The 23,624-nt window shown below is 41.3% G+C and overlaps 1 protein-coding gene across 4 annotated transcripts in view; it reads right to left on the reverse strand.

Annotated features, from left to right (window-relative positions):
- Positions 1 to 9,506: 9,506 nt before the first annotated feature.
- cux1b (cut-like homeobox 1b) overlaps positions 9,507 to 23,624 on the reverse strand; it is an 87,003-nt gene continuing 72,885 nt past the window's right edge. For 3 of the 4 annotated variants that reach the window (XM_047390628.1, XM_047390627.1, XM_047390626.1), the window contains one exon: positions 16,647 to 22,850. In XM_047390628.1, the coding sequence (XP_047246584.1) occupies positions 22,343 to 22,850 (508 nt within the window). In that variant the 3' untranslated portion in view covers positions 16,647 to 22,342. Of the gene's footprint in view, positions 10,151 to 10,264; positions 10,330 to 10,422; positions 10,504 to 10,587; positions 10,645 to 14,474; positions 14,559 to 14,641; positions 14,759 to 14,847; positions 14,961 to 16,207; positions 16,412 to 16,646; positions 22,851 to 23,624 lie in introns of those variants that run through there. The other variant, XM_047390629.1, reaches the window with a different exon arrangement.

The raw sequence follows: 23,624 nt of genomic DNA on the forward strand, positions 1-23,624 counted from the left end.
AGGCATGTCTTGGTAGGTGTATAGTCGTGTACAGTCGTAATTTTCAGAGGATGAATTCACAGCTTGGGATGTTGTTTTATAACATAACCCTGCTTTAACTGTCTCCACATATTTATCCCTGACCTGCCTGCTGTGTTTCTTGGTCTTCATGATGCTGTTTGTTCATTAATGTTATCTAACAAACCCCTAAAAGCTTCACATAAGGATGAGAAGATGAGATTAAGTTACACATAAATAAACTCTGTTTACAATTTAGTTGACTTAGTTTAATTAGTTAAGCAAAAGTGGCTGTGTAAAAATGCATGCAACACTTTTCAGATGTTTTTAAATTCTAAAAGCATGAATCATTTGATTTCCATTTTGCAGTTATGGTGTTTTGTGTTGGTCTGTCACATAAAATCCCAATTGAATTAAAGTCTTTGGTTGTAATATGACAAAATCTAAAAAGGTTCAACAGGTATGAACACTTTTGCAATTCAACCTCAGGCAACAAAACAGGCCATAATATTCCTGTGTGTGTGTGTGTGTGTTGGGTTGCAGACTGCTGTAAAGATGTCATCACAACAAGTCTGAGTCACACAAACTTTCACCTGCGACGGTTTCAGGGAGGCGCCGAGTTATAAACGACTCTGATCCTCAAACGACCTGCTGCAGGAACACTGATATGTGTGTAGATGTGTGTCCTCCGTTTGCATCCTCCCGCAGAGCTTTCAGAGGGTGATGTGTGTAATGATGTCATCCCGTCCAAGAGTGGGGGGGGGGGGGGTCGGCCCAACATAGCACAGGAAATAACAGCATCAGTGACACGGTAAACAACACGAGCAAACAACAGGAAAGAAGGAACTGCATAGATTAAAAATCTGTGTTATAGACCAGACAACACAAAGATCTACAGCTAAAAGTGCATGATTTGATTTCCTTTTGATTTTGAGCAGCACTTCAAAATATATTTTGTATCTACTTAAAACACATTTCACCACATAAAAAAAACAAAACCCCAAACCACACGATTAACTGGTATTGGGTAGCAACCTTTTATTGTATTAAATGTCTAAAATCACTAAATTAAAGAAGTTTTAATATTCTAACGCAGCTGTCAATGTAATTGAAAAAAATAAAAGAAAAAATATCCTGTTATCTTGTTATCTTAGTTTTAGTCGGGTTATGTGTACGTCCAGTTCATGTTTTATTATTCCTGTATGGCACAGCTTGCTAATGGTCCTGAAGAGGGGTTAACCCATGATGCATCAAAAAATACACCAAAGTTACCTCTGCATATAACAGGAACAGGCAAACATTTACTTGTGAATCTGGCGATCTGCGTGTTAATCGCATTGTTTTCTTATTGTTTATAACATGACAGAAACAGCTTATGTGAGAGCAAGTCTTGCATATGAATGACCAGATTTCCTGGTAGAGAATAGCTTAAAATAAGACAGATACGATCAAGGAGAAAGTAAATTAGGTTAAAGGGATCTTGCATTTTAGGCAACATTAAGAATAGAATTGAATAGAAATTTTATTTATTGTTCCTCAGTGGGAAATCACAGGTGTACCAGCAGCAAAGCAGCAGGAAGCATGCAGATTCACAAAAAGGTAGCAATAATAAAAGTCAGTCAGTCATTTTCTACCGCTTCTTCCATAGTGGGTCGCGGGGAAGCTGGTGCCTATCTCCAGCAGTCTATGGGCAAGAGGCAGGGTACACCCTGGACAGGTCGCCAGTCCATCGGAGGGCAACACAGAGACATACAGCCATACACACACTCATTCATACACCCTAATACACCATAATAAAAAATACAAATAAAATAAATTGTACAGTAAAGACACATGTACGACATAATAATGAAACAGTAGCGTTATGATAAAATATACTATAATTTTAAGAAATGTGTAACTTAGTAAGGCTATTTAAAAATGTACTGACTGTGTTCTGTATATTTGTGCAAAATAAGACTGTTTACAAGAATAAGGGAAACAATGTAAAGAACTGCAGAGATTTAAACACCTTTGGAGTTTGTTGGGAGCCATGGTGGTTATAAGGTCTAACAGCAGCTGAGAGGAAGGATCTGTGATAACGCTCCTTTGGGGACCTAGGATGCAGCAGTCCATCACTGAAGGAGCTCTGCCAGTTCCTGCAACAGCTTCATGCATGAAGTGGGAGACAATGTCCACATTGACAGTATAACGTTTATTTATTTATTTGATTATTTAATAACTGTACAGAAATGTTGCGAAAAACAAATGTCAATATTTCCAGGGCTGAATGTTCCAACGGATCCACCCAAAGATAAGACCATGCAACACTCAGAGAAATTATGAAAAACCAAAGGGCTCCAGCTCGGAGTCTACAGTCCTCAGTTAGCATGTTGAATGTTAAAGTTCATCACAGCAAAATTAAAAAAGTCCCTGTATGGTTTATTTACAGGTGCTGGCATTAGAAAGAACATGGCAGCATAACCTGGGTTTGTGAAGTTGCATCTGCAGGAAAGACAACACTCCTGGAACTATGTTCTTTGCACAGAAGAGAACCTAGGTAGAGATGCTAGGCCATACAGTGGTCAAATGCTCCTGTAATCTGTGACTTACTCAGTTTATCCCCATCTGAAGAACAAAATACCCACCAAACACTCTTTCTGGGTTTTGGGCTTCAAGTATGTGGTTTTTCTTTCAGAATGCAAGGAGCTTGTGGTTATTTGAGCTGTGATATAATTAATTGCTGATTGTAATAGGGTAGATATGTTGATTAGTAAGTAAACTGAAACACCTGTCATTTTAGTGTGGGAGGTTTCATGGCTAAATTGGACCAGCCTGGTAGCCAGTCTTCATTGATTGCACATTGCACCAGTAAGAGCAGAGTGTGAAGGTTCAATTAGCAGGGTAAGAGCACAGTTTTGCTCAAAATACTGAAATGCACACAACATTATAGGTGACATACCAGAGTTGAAAAGAGGACAAATTGTTGGTGCACGTCTTGCTGGCGCATCTGTGACCAAGACAGCAAGTCTTTGTGATGTATCAAGAGCCACGGTATCCAGGGTAATGTCAGCATACCACCAAGAAGGACGGACCACATTCAAACAGGATTAACTGTGGACGCAAGAGGAAGCTGTCTGAAAGGGATGTTCGGGTGCTAACCTGGATTGTATCCAAAAAACATAAAACCACGGCTGCCCAAATCACGGCAGAATTATATGTGCACCTCAACTCTCCTGTTTCCACCAGAACTGTCCGTCGGGAGCTCCACAGGGTCAATATACACAGCCGGGCTGCTATAGCCAAACCTTTGGTCACTCATGCCAATGCCAAACGTCGGTTTCAATGGTGCACGGAGCGCAAATCTTGGGTTGTGGACAATGTGAAACATGTATTGTTCTCTGATGAGTCCACCTTTACTGTTTTCCCCACATCCGGGAGAGTTACGGTGTGGAGAAGTCCCAAAGAAGCGTACCATCCAGATTGTTGCATGTCCAGAGTGAAGCATGGGGGTGGATCAGTGATGGTTTGGGCTGCCATATCATGGCATTCCCTTGGCCCAATACTTGTGGTAGATGGGCGCGTCACTGCCAAGGACTACCGAACCATTCTTGAGGACCATGTGCATCCAATGGTTCAAACATTGTATCCTGAAGGTGGTGCCGTGTATCAGGATGACAATGCACCAATACACACAGCAAGACTGGTGAAAGATTGGTTTGATGAACATGAAAGTGAAGTTGAACATCTCCCATGGTCTGCACAGTCACCAGATCTAAATATTATTGAGCCACTTTGGGCTGTTTTGGAGGAGCGAGTCAGGAAACGTTTTCCTCCACCAGGATCACGTACTACTACTAAGGGAGACTGAATGCTGAAATTATGTTAAAAAGTGTTTCCACTAAGTTTTAGTTTAAGGGTGAACACACTTAAGCAACCATTGCAGCTTTTTTACTTTTACACCCTTCTCCCCAGAACACATTTGCTCTTTATAAGCTAAATTATTCAGGCTATGCATCACAAGTAAAGTTGTAAAAAGCTTTCTACAGAGGTGTGTATACTTTTAAGATTCACTGTTTAGGGAATAAAACCACTCATTAGGGGGGATTTATTTCCTAATAAGGCTAAATTATTAAATCTATAAATGTGCATGGAGTTTTTTGTGTTGGCAATAAAGAAACAATGATAAAAACCATGATGCTTTTCCACCCCGTCACTTCTCATCAGCCCCTCCCTGGATGTGGGGTGAGAGGAGGGTAAAGGGGAGAGTTTTGGAAAGAGCTCAGCGTCCAGCGTTCAGACGGGCTTACGTGGGATCATGTGTCTGAGTGAATCAGAGAGCAGGGCAGCATTTGGCATGGAGTCACCTGACAGATGAGGCCTGTTTCCATCGCAACGCCGGGCCGGGGCGACGGGGTGATGCTGAGGAGGGGGCAAGACAACTTTGATGCAAACAGAAAACACAAGGTGTTATGAGAAGCTGAAATGTAACAGGGATTTTATTCTGAAGTAAAATGAAGAAGACACACATACACTCCCACACGGTGTTTGTATCCACGCAACAGTCCTCAGCAGCTTCTGGTCTGAGCTGCTTAACCACGCAAAGGCGAGAAATGCTGAAAGCTTTGTTGCTTCAATGAAAGCCCTCAATGAAATTTTCACAGCCGCCGCCACAGAGGAATGAATGAAGACGAAGCCTCTGAATGGGCGAGATGTCTGGGGGGAGAACTTACCTGGAGGAAGCTGGTTTTCATGCAGAGAGGATCGCTTACACAATTCATCTCCCACCAGGACCAGCTCAGCCCCAGAGGCTCTGCTGAAACTCTGCATTCATTCAGGATGCAGTGTGGATGAATTCATGCCCTCAAAGCAGAGGCAGAGTTTGTTCAGCAGCAGCAGAAACCCCACACAGCTGCATTCAATCAGTGGAACCGACTCAGGAGGCTTAATGGGTTTAGACTGATCCGCCACAACATTATGACCACTCACCTCAAATACTGTATTTACAGAAAAATCTTTTTACTCCCATCCAAGGGATTTGGATCTAGGGAATTTGGGGACCAGGTGAACACCTCAGACTCTTCATCATGTTCCTTGAGTCATTTCTAAACTGTTTGGAGGCAGCAGTTTGGGTGGGGGTGGAAAACACTGCATGTGTTAAAGTTATAGCACCTCCAGGATTGTTGGCACCCTTAAATCCTTTAAAATAAATTCCGCTTTCATTGCCATAGCATAATCTCACTGAGAAACTGAGCTTTGGATATTTTTTATTTTACCTCCCGTCTTCCTGAGTGTGCAGGCAACATAAACTTGGGTCATCACTTTTTGAGTTTCTTTAATCTGACTGTCAATATGGGCAAATAGATTTTTTTCTGGTGCCACTTATGAAGCTCAACAAACAGGTAGCTAATATGAGCAACATGTTCTCTTTGTCCTTCCTATTTTGCATGGTTTCCCTTATAATCGATTCATTAATTCATTGGTAATTTGAGGCCTTTTAATCCACATTGTTTACCTATTCTGAGTTTGATTTTTCTTTGTTGAGCCAATGAGAACAAACATTAGTTTCACATTGTGAAAAAATGAAATAAAAAAAACAGCAAAAATCTTAATTTCATTTTATGTATCCAGGCTGATCTGGAAAAAAGTTTCCACTTCTTAAATTATACATCTAAATCTCTAATTATTAACAATCCCACAAAGGTTCTTTCCAAGTCAAACGCTTCAAAGGACATCTTTTTCATTTTAAAACCATAAATAGTTTAACAATGTGTTAGGAGAAAATAAAAAGGAAATTAAATTTACCAAATAATACGCATCACAGAAATAGTTAAAAAACCGTCTCGTATTTTAGGTCTGTGATTGTCCGAATAAGAGACTCAGATAAAAAAAGATAACCATGGTATTCATATCAAATTTCTTAAAATTTTACCACATTACAACTACAAACCTCAGTGCATTTCAACTAATTCCAACAGATTTTATGCTTTAATCTGAACCTTTCTTTATAGACCCACCAGTCTTGGGTCTCTTGCAGCCTGTTTTATTTTTTACCTGGATTTCCCTCTGTTTGGCTTTGTCCAAAACCTTCCCCATAGCATGATGCTGCCACCACTTTGTTTCACCCCGACGATGCCGTGATTCAGGTGAGACGCCCCTAATGACTCGTGGCAAACGTTATTGGCTTTCTTCCTGCCCGTTTTCCTACCTTAGTTGTGGATCTCTGCAGCTCCTCCAGGGCAACCATGGCACTGTTGTTGCTTCCCTGATTAATTATCTGCTTGCCCGGCCGGTCAGTTTATATAGACGGCCATGTCTGGGTAGGTTTGGAGTTGTACCGTACTGTTTTCCATGTTCAGGTAATAGATTGAACGGAGCTCTGTGAAATGTTCAAAGCTTGGGATAATCAGTTGTAACCTAACCTGAGTCAGTAGGTGACTTGTGAAAAGATGTTGGTTGGACTGGATTTTTTTAGGGGTCTCCTCTTAAATGGGAATGAATGCAAACGTATCCCACAGTTTTAGATTTTTATTTGTCTTGTTAAACCACGTATTTTTTCCTTCCACTTGTGCACTTATTCCAATAATTCATTACTTTTATGTTGACCTATCCCATAGAGTTCCAGTAAAATACACAACAGTTTGTGGTTTTTATGTGGTTAAGTTCAAGTACTGCAAATACTTTTCACGTGATTGTATGGCTTTTTACTAACTATTTAATTATTATAAATAAAAACTGACCTGAAAATCAACAAACACGGTAGCTTCATAGAAAGGTCTGCAGCCACAACAGTTAAATAATTCATACTGATGATAAAACACAGCTTTACTGCCCTCTGCTGAACTCCTGCTGGAAATGAAACCTTTTGTCGCCACCAAAGCAGACTGACATCTTCTCTTACTGGAAGAAGTGAGAGACGAACGTGCTCTCTGACAGATCAGTCTGAATGAAGACCCATCGTCTGCAGTAAAAATAACATCAGGGCCGTTAGGCTTCACTTAAGACCTTTGTTATTCCTGATGGAGGCTGGAGCTGCTGAGGACGGGCAGCTGGAGCAGCTGAGATAAGGGAAACGGAGCAAAGTGATGGGGATGAGGAGGAGGATGGGGCTGTATTAGGTGGGTGCATGTGCGTTTGGGGTTAAAGGTGAACGCCACTACGGAGGGCAGGATGAGGCCGTAATTGCGCTGAGATAGCTCGCCGTCTGCTGTGATTGATAAGCAAAATGAGGATGAGATGGAGCGAAAAGTGGAGGTGGAGGAGGTCTGCCAGGCTTTAATGGCGGCATGCTGAGAAGCTCCTCAAGAGGAGGTCTCTCATGAATAATGCAGCCTAATTTAGTCCCACTAAGATGGGGGCAGCATTAAGTGGGGCTGCTGAGGTTCAAATCTCCAATCAGCAGATTGTGTTTTTTCAGTGCAGTTATTAGTTGGTTGCTTCCCCCTTTTCCACTGAGTTCAACTGGTAAACAGGCCAAAAGGTCAACAGCAGAAGCTCAGATTATGTTGGAATATTACTGCATGGAAAAAAATCAACACTACTTGTTTCTTTTTAAGAATGATAGCAGATTTGCTGCAAACCGCCAGCTCCAGCCACATGCCCACCTTCAGTGTTAAGGAAAGCGGAACCATTTTTTACAAGATCTGATTACACACAGGACTTTTAAACAGTTGTTAGCACTGATGCCTTGCATTAGGAAGGTCGAGGGTTTGAATCCTAGCCTGGAGTCTTTTTTTTTTTTATTATGAATTTGCATGTTCTGCCCGTGTGCATGTGTGGGTTCTCTGACTTCCCTCCCCAGTTAATATAAAATCTGACTGTTAAGGTTAATTGGTCTCAGGTGTGAGTGTGTTGCCCTGTGATGGACTGGCGACCTGCCCAGGGTGTACCCTGCCTCTCACCCAATGACCGCTGGAGATATGCACCCTCTCCTCCATGGCCCTGCATAACAAACTCACCTTAATAATGTTTGATTTATTAGGTTTAGTTAAATTTGAGTTACTTTATTCAGAAATATTTAATTGGCAGCTGAAACCAGTCTCCACTTGTTGGCATTTCCTAATGGGCAGGGTTGTGAGATAACCTACCAAGACATGGCAAAATTAAATATACAGAACAGTTTGACATTCTTGTGGTAACATTTCTTTATGCTTTTCTTTTGGACAATTCTGTAATTATTTTCCAGCCTTTCTTGAGGTCTTATTTGAACTTTGGCTGCAATTTTTCTAAATTTCAGTCCAGTACCTGACTCCTTTCAGTAGGGTTTTTATTGTTAATCTATTTAAATATAAGCCACAAAAAAAGCTGTTTTACCCCAATTATTAACCAGTGTTGCATCTGAGACAAGGGCATAGTGTAGATGATGATGGAGGATGAAGCATCTCCCAGGTATCATGTTTTCTTTGAAGGTTGCCATATTCCAGAAAATGTTCTTACACATCCTCCAAGTCAAAATCCTTCAACCTTCCCAGCCAAGGTTTAAAGTATAAATACAAAATGTATCGCATGTATTTCTACAATAGTCAGATGTTAAACTTGGGATCTGTAAACCCTACAGACTGGAAGGATGGAGCTTCGACCGACACATGAACTGACTGATGGATGGATGGACAAAATTTACGACCCAACTTAATTTAAAGGTTTAAGCGGTTTGGTAAATTTGGCAGTATTTAGAACCTCCTAGGAACTGAAACAAAGCCCTTAGAAAAGCTGTGTAAATATAAAAGCTGCAAACTCCACTAACTGAGGAAGATGAACAGATTGAAGATGAAACAAATGGTTAAAAAATGGAAATAAAATTTTTTTACCCATGTTAATTTCTTTTTCCATCCATAGTTATAGGAACTCTGAATAGTCCGATGCTGCTTTTGTCCCCATTTTGTTAAGCACACATGACCCAGTATGCTGTGTTGTTCATCCCTTTGTACTTAACATATGCAAACTTAATTTATGAGTGGAATTAATAATCCTGGGGCACTGAGCAGCTCGGTGGATGGGAAGCTGCAACATTTATGAAGGAAATAGTCCTCGATGCTGCGGCCCCGGGTTCAATTCCTGACCCCAGGCCATTTACTGCAAATCTACCTCCTCTCTTATTCCTTCTTCCTGTCAAGTTACTGGTGAATAAAGGCCACCAGCGCCACACAATCATTAAAAACATCATTCTCACTTTTTTCCCCTACAGTGGTTGGCTAACCATCTAGATGCTTGTATGCAGTCCATCTCTCCTGGGTATCATGGTGCATAAATCTACACCGGCAGATATCTACAGACCAAATTACTTTTGTGTAAACATGCTTTGTAAATTAAATGTCAAACTGGTCACCAGCACAGATGGCGGCAGTTCATTTTGCAACCCGACATTTAAAGGACATCTCCCTGCACAGAAAAGTCATTTATCGAGAATATGTTTCAAAGGCAAACAAACAAAATCTGCTAAAAACAAACGACCTTTCTGGTTGGTCTGACACTGCAGAAATAAAGCAGCTACATCTCAGAATGGGGACAAAACAAGAACACTCCACAACAAATTACTGCATAGTCTTTATTTAGAATACAGCTGCAAGGACAGAAAGGGAGGAGTAAGCAGGAAAACATGCACAGTGATGTTCTTACACCAAATAGGATGACAGTAACTTAAATCATTACAGTAACATAAGTCAGGAAGTCACAATAACTAGAAGAGAAATCAATAAAACTGCATCTAAAAAAATGCACTTTGATGCTTTAAATCAACCCCATTATAAGCAAAACTGCATCACACTACCACCATAATCTGATCTCATGTCTACTGTTAACCAGTCACCTTACCTCTTCATTGATTATACAGAAACCATCAAAACCACAGAACGATTATCCGGGTTCCCTTAAATACAGTAATCTTCATTAAATTACCACTAATCCAGAACACAATGTACTGATCAGTTTAAGTATACGGATCCAAAACCAGCAAGTTATCAATCTAGACCAATAGATTAATGGCGATTAAAACTTTAAAGGTGAACTGATATGACAGTTTACAGCCTTAAAACGCCCTCTAATGGAGAAGAGAGTTACTGCAACCAGAAAGAAGGAGGACAATAAACTTGTGAAGAGAAACTGCAGGGTGAGCTAAAGCGGGACAGCTTAAAGGTTCTGGTCGTTCTCGTGGAAACGGTGGAGATGATCAGCATACCTGGGAGAAAAGAAATGGAGAAAAGCATGTTTTTTTCTTTTTAATTTACAGTAAGAAACTGAAAACTCCTGCCAGATTGAGCCTGGTAAGCTAAGAACAGGAATGCGTGCATACTGTTTAGCACAGAAAGCTGTGCAGTCTCTGCCGATACTCTCGCTCCAAGCGGTCTTGTACAGCACCTGGAAAAATCCAATATCAGAAAAGATGAGCCCTGTTTCTCTGAAGTTAAACTTAAAACTATATTAACGGTGTTTTATTGGGAAAAAACCCACCAAGAAGACCAAACAGTGCAGGAACAGGGTGTAGAAGAAGGCGATGGTTCTGGCCATCTTGTTGGAGAGGATCACACGACCCTGAAAACAGAACAGCGTCTCTAGGGCTGAGTTGCATCAAACACTTTCAAACAGAGAGATTATTTTTCATAGATTGAGACGCACCAGGCTGAGTGTCGCTTTGTCCCAAGGGCTGAGGCTCAGGTATCGGCGCTGACGCTCCTGAACACAACAGAACATTATCATCACCCAACAGCGGGGGATGCTTAAAACCCAACAACAGTCAAGTCTCCAGCTAGTCCCATTTTCAGGCTTTAAATTCAAGTTTTTTTCAAGCATCTTCCAGGCAAATGTTTAAGATTTTCTAGCAGTTATTAGCAGCGATAAACTGCAGTTAGTTCTGTTACTGATGATATCACCTCCTCGTCCCAATAAGGTCAAAGGTCGTTTGCAACTAAGAACCTAGATTAGATTTTGTAATGAATTGCCCAATTTTAATTCAGGTTTATCAAACTATTTATGAAGAGAGACTCTACTCAGAAGACTGTGCTTCTCTTTATGGATGTTCTGATCCAATCTAGGGCTCTGGATTTGGATTAAGGTTTTGTTATAACTAATCTGTAGAAATCAGAGGTAACGTCAGCGTCATACCTGTTGGTGTACCGTCTGATTTTAACACACACAGCTTGCAAAAGAGTGTTATAGGCTGAGCACATTACTTTTTGTAGAGTAAAAAAAAAAAAATCTTATTTTTCTGACAAACCTGGGCCTTCCCCAGTAATCTAAACGTTTTTCACCATTAACCTTAAATGAAAGTGAAAGAGTAAGTGCTACATTATTGTGTTATTAACATAGATTAGAATATTAACATAGACTGAGTAGTACTGGGGTAACGTACTATTTTACTGCGTCTACGTAACACAGATTTTGAGAACATTACTGTTTCCCCTTCGCATTTGATGCATCGTCCTGTGCTCAGAGATTATACTTTGCCTTTTAAAGGTGTTGTACTACAGTCGTATGTTAAACCATCAAATATTTAACATAAAGCATATTTTAACGTTCAACTAATCGTCATCACGATATCTACATGTGCAATCATAAAGGATTGTTTGGATGCAATATTTGGTGGAATGGTGCGTTCAGGTGTCATGTGTAGGGCCATTGTCCAATTTCAAAGGAAACAAACTGCTACTACGCTTCCCAGCATGCACTGCAGCTTCCGTCACTGCCAGAAGTGATAAATAGCAGCTGAAGCCAAAGCTTGGGGTTACTCCAGAGTGAACCGTCATCGGTCACGCAAAGGAAGCAATATCTGGAGAAACAGAAGCTGGCAGGCAGGTTTACTCGTCTCCCTACAGGCCATCAGTGGAAGAGCTTATTATCATTGGTTTTTAAAGTAACAGTTTCATAGAATAGCGCCTGCTTAATTAGATGGAAGCTGTTATTTATGGATGGATGGAAGGATAGATGGATATCTCTATCTATATATCTCTATATATGGATATATCTACATCTTGTATATATCTATCTATCTATATAGATATATCTATCTATCTATATAAAAGTGTGTCCTACGTGTTTGTCTGATAGAGTTGACAATAAACTGACTTTGAAATTTTCCTGTATTTGTTGAGGATGTAATATGTAAAACCTCTTTCAGCCTAAACTGTTCTGGGAGCTGTAAATGTTCCCATCATCATGGAAAAACAATTATTTTATTAGTTATTTGTTTAGTCTAAATGATCACTGATAAAACTTAACAAAAAAAAAAGAAAAAAAAAGAAAAGAGATTAAACTGAAGTTCAAGAAAAAAAGGTTTTGCTCATCATTTTATAAAGAAGGCCAAATTACTAAAACAGTATTTTAGTTTTACCAACCCAGCAATCATTTGTTACAGGGTTTCCACATCATTCACACTTTTCCAGACAGAATATTCTACATTTTTTCCATACGTTTTTAGTTTTTTAAGACATTTCAGAAAGAAACCTTTGCCTAGTTAATTTTTTCCCTCCCTCCACAAATCATTAAGAAAATGACTTTCATTTTTTTGGCATCAGGACAAGCAGCTAAAATCTGTAATAGTGAAAAATCTGCAGCAGATCATCCTAGAATTTAGTCACGGTTTGTGAACAATAATATATTGATTTCACAAAAAATCCCTAGAAATATGGATTTCATTGGTAAACCGAACCCAGTTCAAGAATCTTGGGTCCAGTTTACCCCCAAGACAAAAGCATCTAAAAGGCCAAAAAGCAGTGAAATGGCACCTTTTAGGTGTTTATTTGTTAGTAAATCATAAAACAAATTGATCAATAAGTATGAAAAGTTAAGGTTGCACTGTGCCAATGAATCAGAAACACTGAATCAGACACTGAGGAATACCCTACAGTTATCTACAGGTCCTTCTCAAAATATTAGCATATTGTGATAAAGTTCATTACTTTCCATAATGTCATGATGAAAATTTAACATTCATATATTTTAGATTCATTGCACACTAACTGAAATATTTCAGGTCTTTTATTGTCTTAATACGGATGATTTTGGCATACAGCTCATGAAAACCCAAAATTCCTATCTCACAAAATTAGCATATCATTAAAAGGGTCTCTAAACGAGCTATGAACCTAATCATCTGAATCAATGAGTTAACTCTAAACACCTGCAAAAGATTCCTGAGGCCTTTAAAACTCCCAGCCTGGTTCATCACTCAAAACCCCAATCATGGGTAAGACTGCCGACCTGACTGCTGTCCAGAAGGCCACTATTGACACCCTCAAGCAAGAGGGTAAGACACAGAAAGACATTTCTGAACAAATAGGCTGTTCCCAGAGTGCTGTATCAAGGCACCTCAGTGGGAAGTCTGTGGGAAGGAAAAAGTGTGGCAGAAAACGCTGCACAGCGAGAAGAGGTGACCGGACCCTGAGGAAGATTGTGGAGAAGGGCCGATTCCAGACCTTGGGGGACCTGCGGAAGCAGTGGACTGAGTCTGGAGTAGAAACATCCAGAGCCACCGTGTACAGGCGTGTGCAGGAAATGGGCTACAGGTGCCGCATTCCCCAGACCTGGGCTACAGAGAAGCAGCACTGGACTGTTGCTCAGTGGTCCAAAGTACTTTTTTCGGATGAAAGCAAATTCTGCATGTCATTCGGAAATCAAGGTGCCAGAGTCTGGAGGAAGACTGGGGAGAAGGAAATGCCAAAATGCCAGAAGTCCAGTGTCAAGTACCCACAGTCAGTGATGGTCTGGGGTGCCGTGTCAGCTGCTGGTGTTGGTCCACTGTGTTTTATCAAGGGCAGGGTCAATGCAGCTAGCTATCAGGAGATTTTGGAGCACTTCATGCTTCCATCTGCTGAAAAGCTTTATGGAGATGAAGATTTCATTTTTCAGCACGACCTGGCACCTGCTCACAGTGCCAAAACCACTGGTAAATGGTTTACTGACCATGGTATCACTGTGCTCAATTAGCCTGCCAACTCTCCTGACCTGAACCCCATAGAGAATCTGTGGGATATTGTGAAGAGAACGTTGAGAGACTCAAGACCCAACACTCTGGATGAGCTAAAGGCCGCTATCGAAGCATCCTGGGCCTCCATAAGACCCCAGCAGTGCCACAGGCTGATTGCCTCCATGCCACGCCGCATTGAAGCAGTCATTTCTGCAAAAGGATTCCCGACCAAGTATTGAGTGCATAACTGTACATGATTATTTGAAGGTTGACGTTTTTTGTATTAAAAACACTTTTCTTTTATTGGTCGGATGAAATATGCTAATTTTGTGAGATAGGAATTTTGGGTTTTCACGAGCTGTATGCCAAAATCATCCGTAATAAGACAATAAAAGACCTGAAATATTTCAATTAGTGTGCAATGAATCTAAAATATATGAATGTTAAATTTTCATCATGACATTATGGAAAGTAATGAACTTTATCACAATATGCTAATATTTTGAGAAGGACCTGTATAAGGGAACAAAACTATTTGGACTCTGTAATGAGAGCATTAAGAACGGTTTGGTATGAGTAAAGTGAGCGGCGTGTCTCATACCTTCTTGCCGAAGGAAGCAAATGGATCCAGTCTCTCCTCGTACTGGGAGGAGTAGCGCATCACAGTATCATCGCTGCCTCCAGTCTACAACACAGTAACATGGACAGATCTCAGCTTCCTTCATTCATTCTTTGGAGTTTAATTTCCAAAAGAGCGTGAAGACGCACTCTGCCGGGGTAACTCTGCAGGAACTTGATTTTCTCATAGAGCTTGATGTTGTCGGCCCTCAGGCTGTCCAGCTCGCCCTGCAGGGCCTGCATGGTCTGCTGCATGGAGCGGTTCTCCTGCAGGGGTCAAGAAGGGATCGCACGATGAGGATTTCATTCAGCAAAAACAAACAGGGATACATTCGTGACCTCTGTGTCTGACTCACAGCTTCCAGCTCCTGGTTGCGGGAGCGGAACCTCTCCCTTTGGCTGGAGATGATGGAGAGCAGAGAGTCCATCTGGCCCTGAGGAAGCTCAGGATGGGGGCTCATGCCAGAACCTGGAGATAACAGGCTGCAGTGATTAAACAAGACACCTAAAGGCAATCATTTACTCTTATTGTTTAAATGCATGTGTTGATCTAAAACTATGATTTATGGTATTTTTTTATCTGTCTAAAGACAGAAAGCATGCAGTCTGACACCAGCATCAGACATCACATCTAGTCTGTGATCTGAGAGGCAGATTTAAACAGAAACATCGGCCATTATTACAGATTTACTTTCTTTCAGGAACAGTTTTGGGAACATGCCTAAACCATAACCCTTCAGCATTTGTCAGTTGCAGCAAACCTACAGTAATAAGAGCAAATCAGAACACTAAGGTTAAAATAATGGTCTATTTTTTTATTATTAGCGTAATGTTGGACTTTTCCTTTAATAATAAAGGTGAGAGTCAGGTCCGGCATCAGCCTTTGGCAAGGTTTTTTTCTGCATTGAGATCTTGGCAGCGGGCCGGATTGCTATCAAGCTGTCACAGAAACTTTGCTTCTCATTGATGACCCCTGAGCCAAATCAAAGAACACCAGCCTTTCTGCTTCTAAAGGCCTGGTTGTGTAAGCAGGACGCTGTCCATGTCTTCATTTTGATCTCAATGCCACGGCAGCTCAGATTCGGCATAAACAAAGTTTTGCTCTCCTTCTGATGCTGCGTTTCCTTACTGTACTTTTTAAAAATCACAGTTTAGCTAATGTATCTGTATAGTTACTAATTTAGAGGGAGTATACATTTATTGGGAATAGAGAGATGTCCTAAATGAATAATCTCTTCCACCCATCTTACATACCCTCCTCACTTTCCATGTAAAGCTATTGCTGCCATTGCTGTGTTTTTCCATTAGAAAGTACACCTGGTCGAGTGCTTCCATGTTTATCTGCATCTCGTTTCTTAATGTAGCTGACATGATGCACCTTTTGTCCTCATGGCCTTTTGTTTTGAACGGTGTCTCTTTCCTGGACGACTCCCTTCTGCTGCTGACTGCCTATCCTTGTCTTTCCCTTTCCAATAAAAGCTACTCCTGGTCCAATGCTTCTGTAGACCAGCTTATCTACTGAAACTATACAATCAACTGAATTTGACTGGGCAGTTTTATAATTACGTCTGAAATGGACTAAATCTGTGCGGTCATGTTGGAATGAATCTGCTAAAAATTGGACTCAATCTGTAAAAGTGCCTTGATATGACATTTGTTGTGAACCGATCCAACATAAATAAAGTGAGCTGAATTTAACCTGACAAATTTACAAACCTGTAAACGCTGCGGAGGCCTCTTTGATTGGTTCCGGGATGCTACCCATGCCGCTGACCTCCGACCCATCCGCGTTGGGCCGCGACAGGGAGGACATGGTCTGGATGGTGCTCAGGTCGTGCTCCAGTTTCAGGATGAGCTCCTTCTGCTCGGAGCTGGTGCGCACTGCGGCGGAAAACTCCACCTGCAGCTCGGAGTAGCGGCCTGTGGAGCGCACAGATCATTTATAGATTATACACCTCAGACCCATTACTCTTTAGAACGTACTAGAAGTATCTAAACTGACTCACCTGAGGAAGGCAGCTGAAGGAGTCCAAAACACCTCTGAAACCCTAACAATTAATTTAAACCTCAACTAGCCTGTTTCTCTGAGAATACTTTTTGTTTGGGGATTACCCGCATGTTCAACAACAAGAAAGAAAAAACAACAAAAGCACACTTTTAGTATTTGTATAAAAGAGATTTACTTCAATTATCACACCTAGGGTGCATGTGAATAATAATGATGAATCAAATGTCAATCATAACAAATACATTGTGAACGTTTCATACAGTGATATTGCTTTTCAATGTCGTAGAAGGGACTGTTTTACAGTGCTGAGAACAAACATGATACGTTTAGTAAATAGAAAGCTAAAAGAAACAATGATACATGAGGAAATAAACCAAACAGAGGGACACCCCGAAGGACAGAGAAATAAAAGCATCTCAGGAGTGACAGAAGTGCTGAAGAAACCACTTATTAAAAAAAACAGAATAAAAACATTGTAACATCCCTTTACAGTCATGCAGCCTCTTGTACTACGACACACACGTCCGCTCGCTCGCACGCACACACTCACAAAATAAGCAGTGGGAGAAGTTATGAGGATTATTACTTTCACGTTGTTGATGGCGGGTTGGAGAAAATCATCTAGAAACACTCTGAACCTGCTAAAGCCTCAACGAGTATCTTAAAGCTTTCCAAAAGAGGGAGGAAGAGGGGGTGGGGGTATACAGGGGGGTGAAGATCTCCCTCCGGGTCATTTGGTTGTCAGACTACACTGTGGTTCAAGCTATGAACGAACAGAAGCGACGGCACTAGGTAGCAACACAGAAATCTGCCGACCACCTCTCAACCGAAGCGGAGAACTACGTCACTATTTGGCTTTTTTTTGTTGTTGTTTTCTTTTTTTTTTTTGCTTCTTCTTCTTTACGTCTTGAAATGTTTCTCATTTCCAGAGAAACGAGAAACATCTGTCAACATCTGTTGAAGTCACTGGCCGAAGTGTGAAGTAACTAAGAGATGATGGCTTAAGACTTCAAATGAGCGGTGAGAGGGAAAACAAAGTGGACGGGCCGGGGGAGGGATGAGGGTATTGTGCTGTGCTATGTGTAAATAAATGTATTACTGAGTGTGCTATGTGTACAGCACCGCTGATTCAGAAAGTGTTTCCTTACAAAAAACCCACCTCATAGGATATATTCTAAAAGTATTACAAAAAACATCTGAGGTTTCGCTTTTTTTTTCTCGTTTTTTTCTCCTGAATGTGGTGACCAGTGCTGCTGCTGCTGTTCCGGCTTCCAACACAACGAACTACTACATCACAACAGATCATACAGTAAAGCTTTCACAACTTCAGAAAACATGATATGATAAACAGCATCTGTTACACCTTTACAATGTTATTCAACAGTGTATAGAATCATCTGATTTAAATTTGTAGAAAAATATCTGTGGATCATGGAAAAGTCCTGAATCGTCCCTTCTCTCCTCTCTCCTGCCTTCAAAACGAGAAGCGCGCTGTGACAAAAAGCGAATCAGTCGGCTCCATATTTACACCCGCCTCTCATGTTTTACCTCCCATTAGAATTGGCACGCGTCATTATCAACACATGTAGTGCCGTTATTAATGTCACAGCAAAACCTGACGTAAAACTAAATCATTACAAAAATGCCCCGTGAATAAATTCAGTGTTCTTACAGTGTATGCTGCTGTTTCTGCATGCTTCCTCCTTCATTCAATGCTCTGGCTTTTGCTTTGCTGCTAGTTTATGTACAACAGAAAACGCATTGAGGGGTGGGTGGGGTGGGTGGAGGCAGGGGAGATGCCAAACACAAGGATCTAGACTGAAATATGACTGCGGCTCCGTCATAAGAACACACGTTTGTGTCGCTGCGCTCTGACAAACATTTTCAGTACCAAAATGAAGTTAGTGGAAGGTGGATCTGGAGTGAGACATCAGCTGAAACTGTCTATTGACATCACTAGTTTGGTGCCCTGCTTGGCAGATAAAGGCACGAATCTGATGATCTCACGTGGTTCAGGCAAGCTGATGGAACTGGCTATAAAAACGGGCGATGGTTTAAGTGCTTCGTGTTTTACGGAGGCTACTGGTTAGTGTGAAACACGCCGTGGTGGCCCGGTCCAGAGCCGCCTGGAGAAGGACCTCGGCATGCCGCGGAGGGCGGATGTCTCACATCGTCCGTCCGCAGGAGGAGACAATGATTCAATGAGTCTGACGACCGTAGGTGCATCTCGGTAGATTTGAAGTTTTATTGAAAACTAATTTTCAGTAATTCAACTTTATTTTGGGTCATTTCTAAGATTTTAGCTTACAGCCAACAAAAACCCCAAATTCAGTTTCTGAATTTGTTTTGGTCCACGATGTTTTATTTAAGTCCAAAGTCAAAGCAGACGTCTACCAGAACGTTTTAGAACACTTCATTGCTGTGTGACGATGCCAGTTTAATTCTCCATCAGAACCTGGTACAGAACCATAGTACAGAAAGACAGTAAATGAACATGCTTTCAGTAGACCCACATTTCTTCCCAAAATATTCCTCTTTATTAGTCTAATGCAACAACTCTCATTTTTAAGAACTGAATTTTAGGTTTTTATTAAGTGCAAGTTGTAACCATCAAAATGAATGGAAATAAGCACCTTCAATATATCACATAATGTAAAATGAACGTATAAGAGTTTGACTTTTTAGAACTGAGTGAATGAAATAACCTTTCAATTATATTCTAAATTACTGAGACGCGCCTGTTTTAGAAAATCCAATTTGAGCAAACGTATCAGTGCAAAGACCATGTCGGCTAATCTGGATGAACAAGTCAGGAGAAAGGGGAAGCTTAAGTATGGAGATCAAAACAGGTGGTCACTCATAATATCTACAACTGTACAGGACAACAACTTATTGTGTCACACAGTCATCTGTAGTTTGGACAGGATTACAGTTTATCGTGTGTTTGACCTGGGCACAGCCATCTTATTATTTTTTTAGTGTTCAGATGCGGATAAGAGTCTGTGCTTGGCTTACAACCACTATTAAAAATAAAGAAAAGGCAAACACCTCCTAGGATCCCTGGGATCGTACTCCGTAGTAGTGTTTACAGACCCTGTCCGAGGTTTAAGTCATAAAAAGATCCTCAATAAGTGCTTAGTTTGCTAACTGCAATAGAAATTCTGCATAATCATAGGCTGGCTATCTCTGCTCGATATGGCGCAGCACGTCCTGCTCGCTGGTACGCTTCTCTAATCTCAATTTGGCAGATATGACCTCTTTCCAGTGAGCATGCGTTCTCAAGTTTAGGTAATTTGATTTGACCTTTTTGACTAAATGAGTACAAATTCGGACCGGTTAATCGTGTTCGTGTGATTAATGGCTCGGCGAAGTCTGGCTAAAGAAAGAGCTGCGTGCCCTGCTGAGTGTTAGTGTTGAAGTTGCCCAAGGAAGAGAAGCAAAACATCATTATCCCAGAATAGAAACAAATAGAACGACATATATTCAGTGATCTTGATATGTCCTTTGATTCTTTAGCTAGCAATTTAAGAGCATAACAGTTGTGGTAAGAGCTTTTATGCTTATGGGAGCATGAACTGTAGCAAACACATTTCCAAAGCTATTGAAATGACACTAAACTTTAGGATTCATGAATATACAAACAAATGAGAACTAGTACATCTTTGTAAATATTAACCAATACTGCCGGCAGTCTATACGTCTAATAATAAAAATGTTACTTGCCCTCAGGAACAGTATAATCCCTTAAAAAATAGACAACTCATATGATAAGACATTAAATGAAAAAAAAAAAAAAAATACAGCACCTATAAATAAGCAGAATAAAAACCAAACTATAAATGCAAAATAGCAATAAAACCAAGCTACAGTAAATCATAGTATTACACTACTTTGTGAGAAGGTTAATGCAATGGTAACGCATCAAACAGCTTAAAGAAGGGTGTCAGTTGTGCACTAGTAGTGTGTGCAAGTAGATATACAAATATGACCCCACTCATTGAAAACGCCCAACGCTCCTCGATCGCTCACACACGAGCATGCGCATGTCCGTGCATCCATGCAAACTTGCACGCACACACACAAAGGGGGAGGCAGTGGGCTGACAGGCACTGAGGGCTTGTTGTGGACAGGGGAGGGAAGTGATATGCCTTAAAAGTTTGTAGTGTTTACAGTAGAATTCAATGCAAAAAAGACATACATCCCTGGATACTGGAAAGACAGAAGAGTGGAAACTACTCACAATCAGGAAAGAGCGGAGGAGGACGAGGGGTGGGGGTGAACTCGCGTCGACGGAAACCAGCAGAAAGTACACCACAATCGAGCTCAGCAGTTAAAATGTGCTGAAACCCTTCTTTTTTTCAGTCAAGATTTATAATATATGTCTTTACTGCGTGACTTGACCTCAACCCTGACTTACATGCAGGCAAGTATAAATGCACACAAAAATATACACACACACACACACACACACACACTCTTCCTGATTTGGCCTATAAAAACATGTTTGTGAACAGAGAAAGTTTCTTTTTGTAAGTGGTGCAAACGCACACCCAGCTGTGACGTGCACAACCTAACAAACCAACAAGAGAAACACGTACAGCATCACCATGTCAGACAACTACAGTACTACATGGATTCACCGTATTGTGTCTCAACAACGCAACATTATTCCATTTTAATTTGCTTACTTTTTTATTTTAACAATAACTTGTTACTCTCTTCTTTTCTGTTGTTTTGTTCTTATTAAAAAGGCTTCCTAAAATTCCCTATTTTGTACTCTTTAGAGTCGATAGACTGTGCAATCTCTTATTGGCAACCAAATTGCAGTATCAAAAACAGATCATCCTCAATCCTAAAAAGAACGGTCAGAAGAAGGCAGAAAAAGCCGCCTTCTTCCGTCCTTCCGCTTCAGGTGAGTGCGTATGTTTGTGAGGAATTAAAATGATCCTTCTGGCCATCACATGGCTGTCAGCAGGACAGGATATGGGACAGAACAGGTCAAAGTTCATCTGTCTTATTTTCAGTAACCATGGCAGCTCGGCCAGCAGGCATTCTACTAACCCTCGTAAGAGTGTAGGAGTGACTTAAAGAAAACATGGTGTCGCCGAGAAGAGAACACCATACGCACCACATTTAGGTGTATACACACTCACACACATAAAACACAAACACAGGTGCACACTGACACAACCCCTAACGTACAAACACACACACAGTGAGTGAAAAAGGCAAAGGGTTTGTAACAGTCACTCTACAGTGTGAAAAAATGAGGCGTCTCACTGAGTGAGGGGAGGTTTGTGGACACTTGGGAGGTGAGAAGAAAGAGGGGAAAAAATCTCCTTTAAGAAAGTGAGAGTTCTTGTAAGAGAGTTTCTGTCTCTATCTATCGTCTATCAGTGTCTATCACTGTGACAGCTGCTGTGTCAGGCCTTGCCTGTGATACTGAGTCCAGGTTCGAACCCCAGCTGCGGGTCAGACCCCAGCTCAGGACTAACCAGTCTGGTGCACCAGTGGCTGGTGATAAGGGGAGGTACAGCAGGGCCAGAGGCCAGCAGGACGGCTAAGTGCTTTTTCTCAGTACAAAAACAAAACTCAGTTTAAAAAAAACAGGAGAGAGAATTCTCTTATTTTGTTCTTCTACGTACTCAGTAAAATCTTCTTTAAGGGTTTTGCCAACCACTCTTTGCTTCTTTCCTGCTTTTTGGAAAGCTTCTATGCAATAAAAATGGCTGCTGAGCTTGACTTTGGCTGTGTCCACTCTCCGACTGAAACAGAGCAGGAGGGGTCCAAGGTTAGAGGTCGTGAGGTTATGAGACGATAAGGATGGGGAGGGTCAGGGAGAGCTAGAACTCCCACTCTGAAGGATCCTCTTTGCTGGCAGCCTTCTCCAGCCTGTGGATGATGTTATTGAGATTGGCTGCCTTCTTCTTGCGCAGATTGTTGTCCCTGGGGTTTCTGGTCGGGCCAGAGGCTGGGATGTTTGTACTCGAGGCAGAGCTAGTGGAGGATGCCTCTGTGAGGCTGAAGATGCCCAGTCCACTTTGTCCACAGCTGGAGCCTGGTCCAGCTAAGCCTGAGGTGGTGCAGTCTAACTGTGCGGGGGAATTATTAGAGGCCCCTGCCTCGGACTCTACCTCCATTCCTTGGTCTTTGCATGCTCCTCTGTGATCCTCCAGGCCAATCCCCAGTCCCTGGCGGGTCTCGACTGTGCCCTCAGATTCTGTCCCGTCACAGCTGTCCCCTTCTCCTGATTTGCACCCACGGAGAGAAGGAGAACCCCCCTCACTGCCGGGCCCTACCCCTCCAGCTGCCTGGATCTCCTCTATGAAAAGTTCTCTTCGGATGCGTGACCTAGAGTAGAAACACAAGTTCAATCCAGTGTCAAAGTCTGAAGTGTTGGCTGAAAAATCTCTAAATTGCTTTATAATATTTCATAAAGAACTAAGAGCAAAACATGTTGTTCACACGGCTACAATTTGCAGCTAATTTACTTGTGAAGAAGTTAAAAAAAAATAATCAAGCAAGAAATTATTCATTTGTATAGACCTTTCCACATCCTTATTAATGATCAGGTGCTTATCAAAATCAACATAAAAACACACAAATATAAAAGCATAAAAAACAAGAAAGATAATAGCAGAAGTGCCACCACTTTTTTAAGCATTCAAAGTCTGTCAGAATAAAAAAGTCTTGAGCTTTGATTTAAAAAGGTCAAGTTCAGCGATAGACTGAAGATCTAGTGGAATCGGACCCCAGAGTTGATGTGCGGCCACTGAAAAAGCTCGGCCAGCCCTACGTATGTACTTTGTCCATGGCACTGTGAGTAAATGTTGACTGTCTGACCTCAAGGACCTGGTGCGAATAGAAAAGCTCAATAACTCGAATAAATAAAAGGGAGGTAAGGCCGTTAAGAGCTTTAAAAACAAATAAAAGTTTAAAATCTATTCTAAAACGGATTTGTTGAAGATAAAATTGTTGTTTCTGTGTGGGAGCGTTCTGAACAAGCTGAAGGCAACTAATGGATGACCGGGGGACACAGACATAAAGAGCTTTGCAATAGTCGATTCTGGAACCGATAAAAGCATGAACAGCCTTCTCAAGGTCACAACAGTTTACCAAAAGGTT

The sequence above is a fragment of the Girardinichthys multiradiatus genome, chromosome 18 (genome assembly GCF_021462225.1).
Source record: "Girardinichthys multiradiatus isolate DD_20200921_A chromosome 18, DD_fGirMul_XY1, whole genome shotgun sequence".
NCBI lineage: Eukaryota > Metazoa > Chordata > Actinopteri > Cyprinodontiformes > Goodeidae > Girardinichthys > Girardinichthys multiradiatus.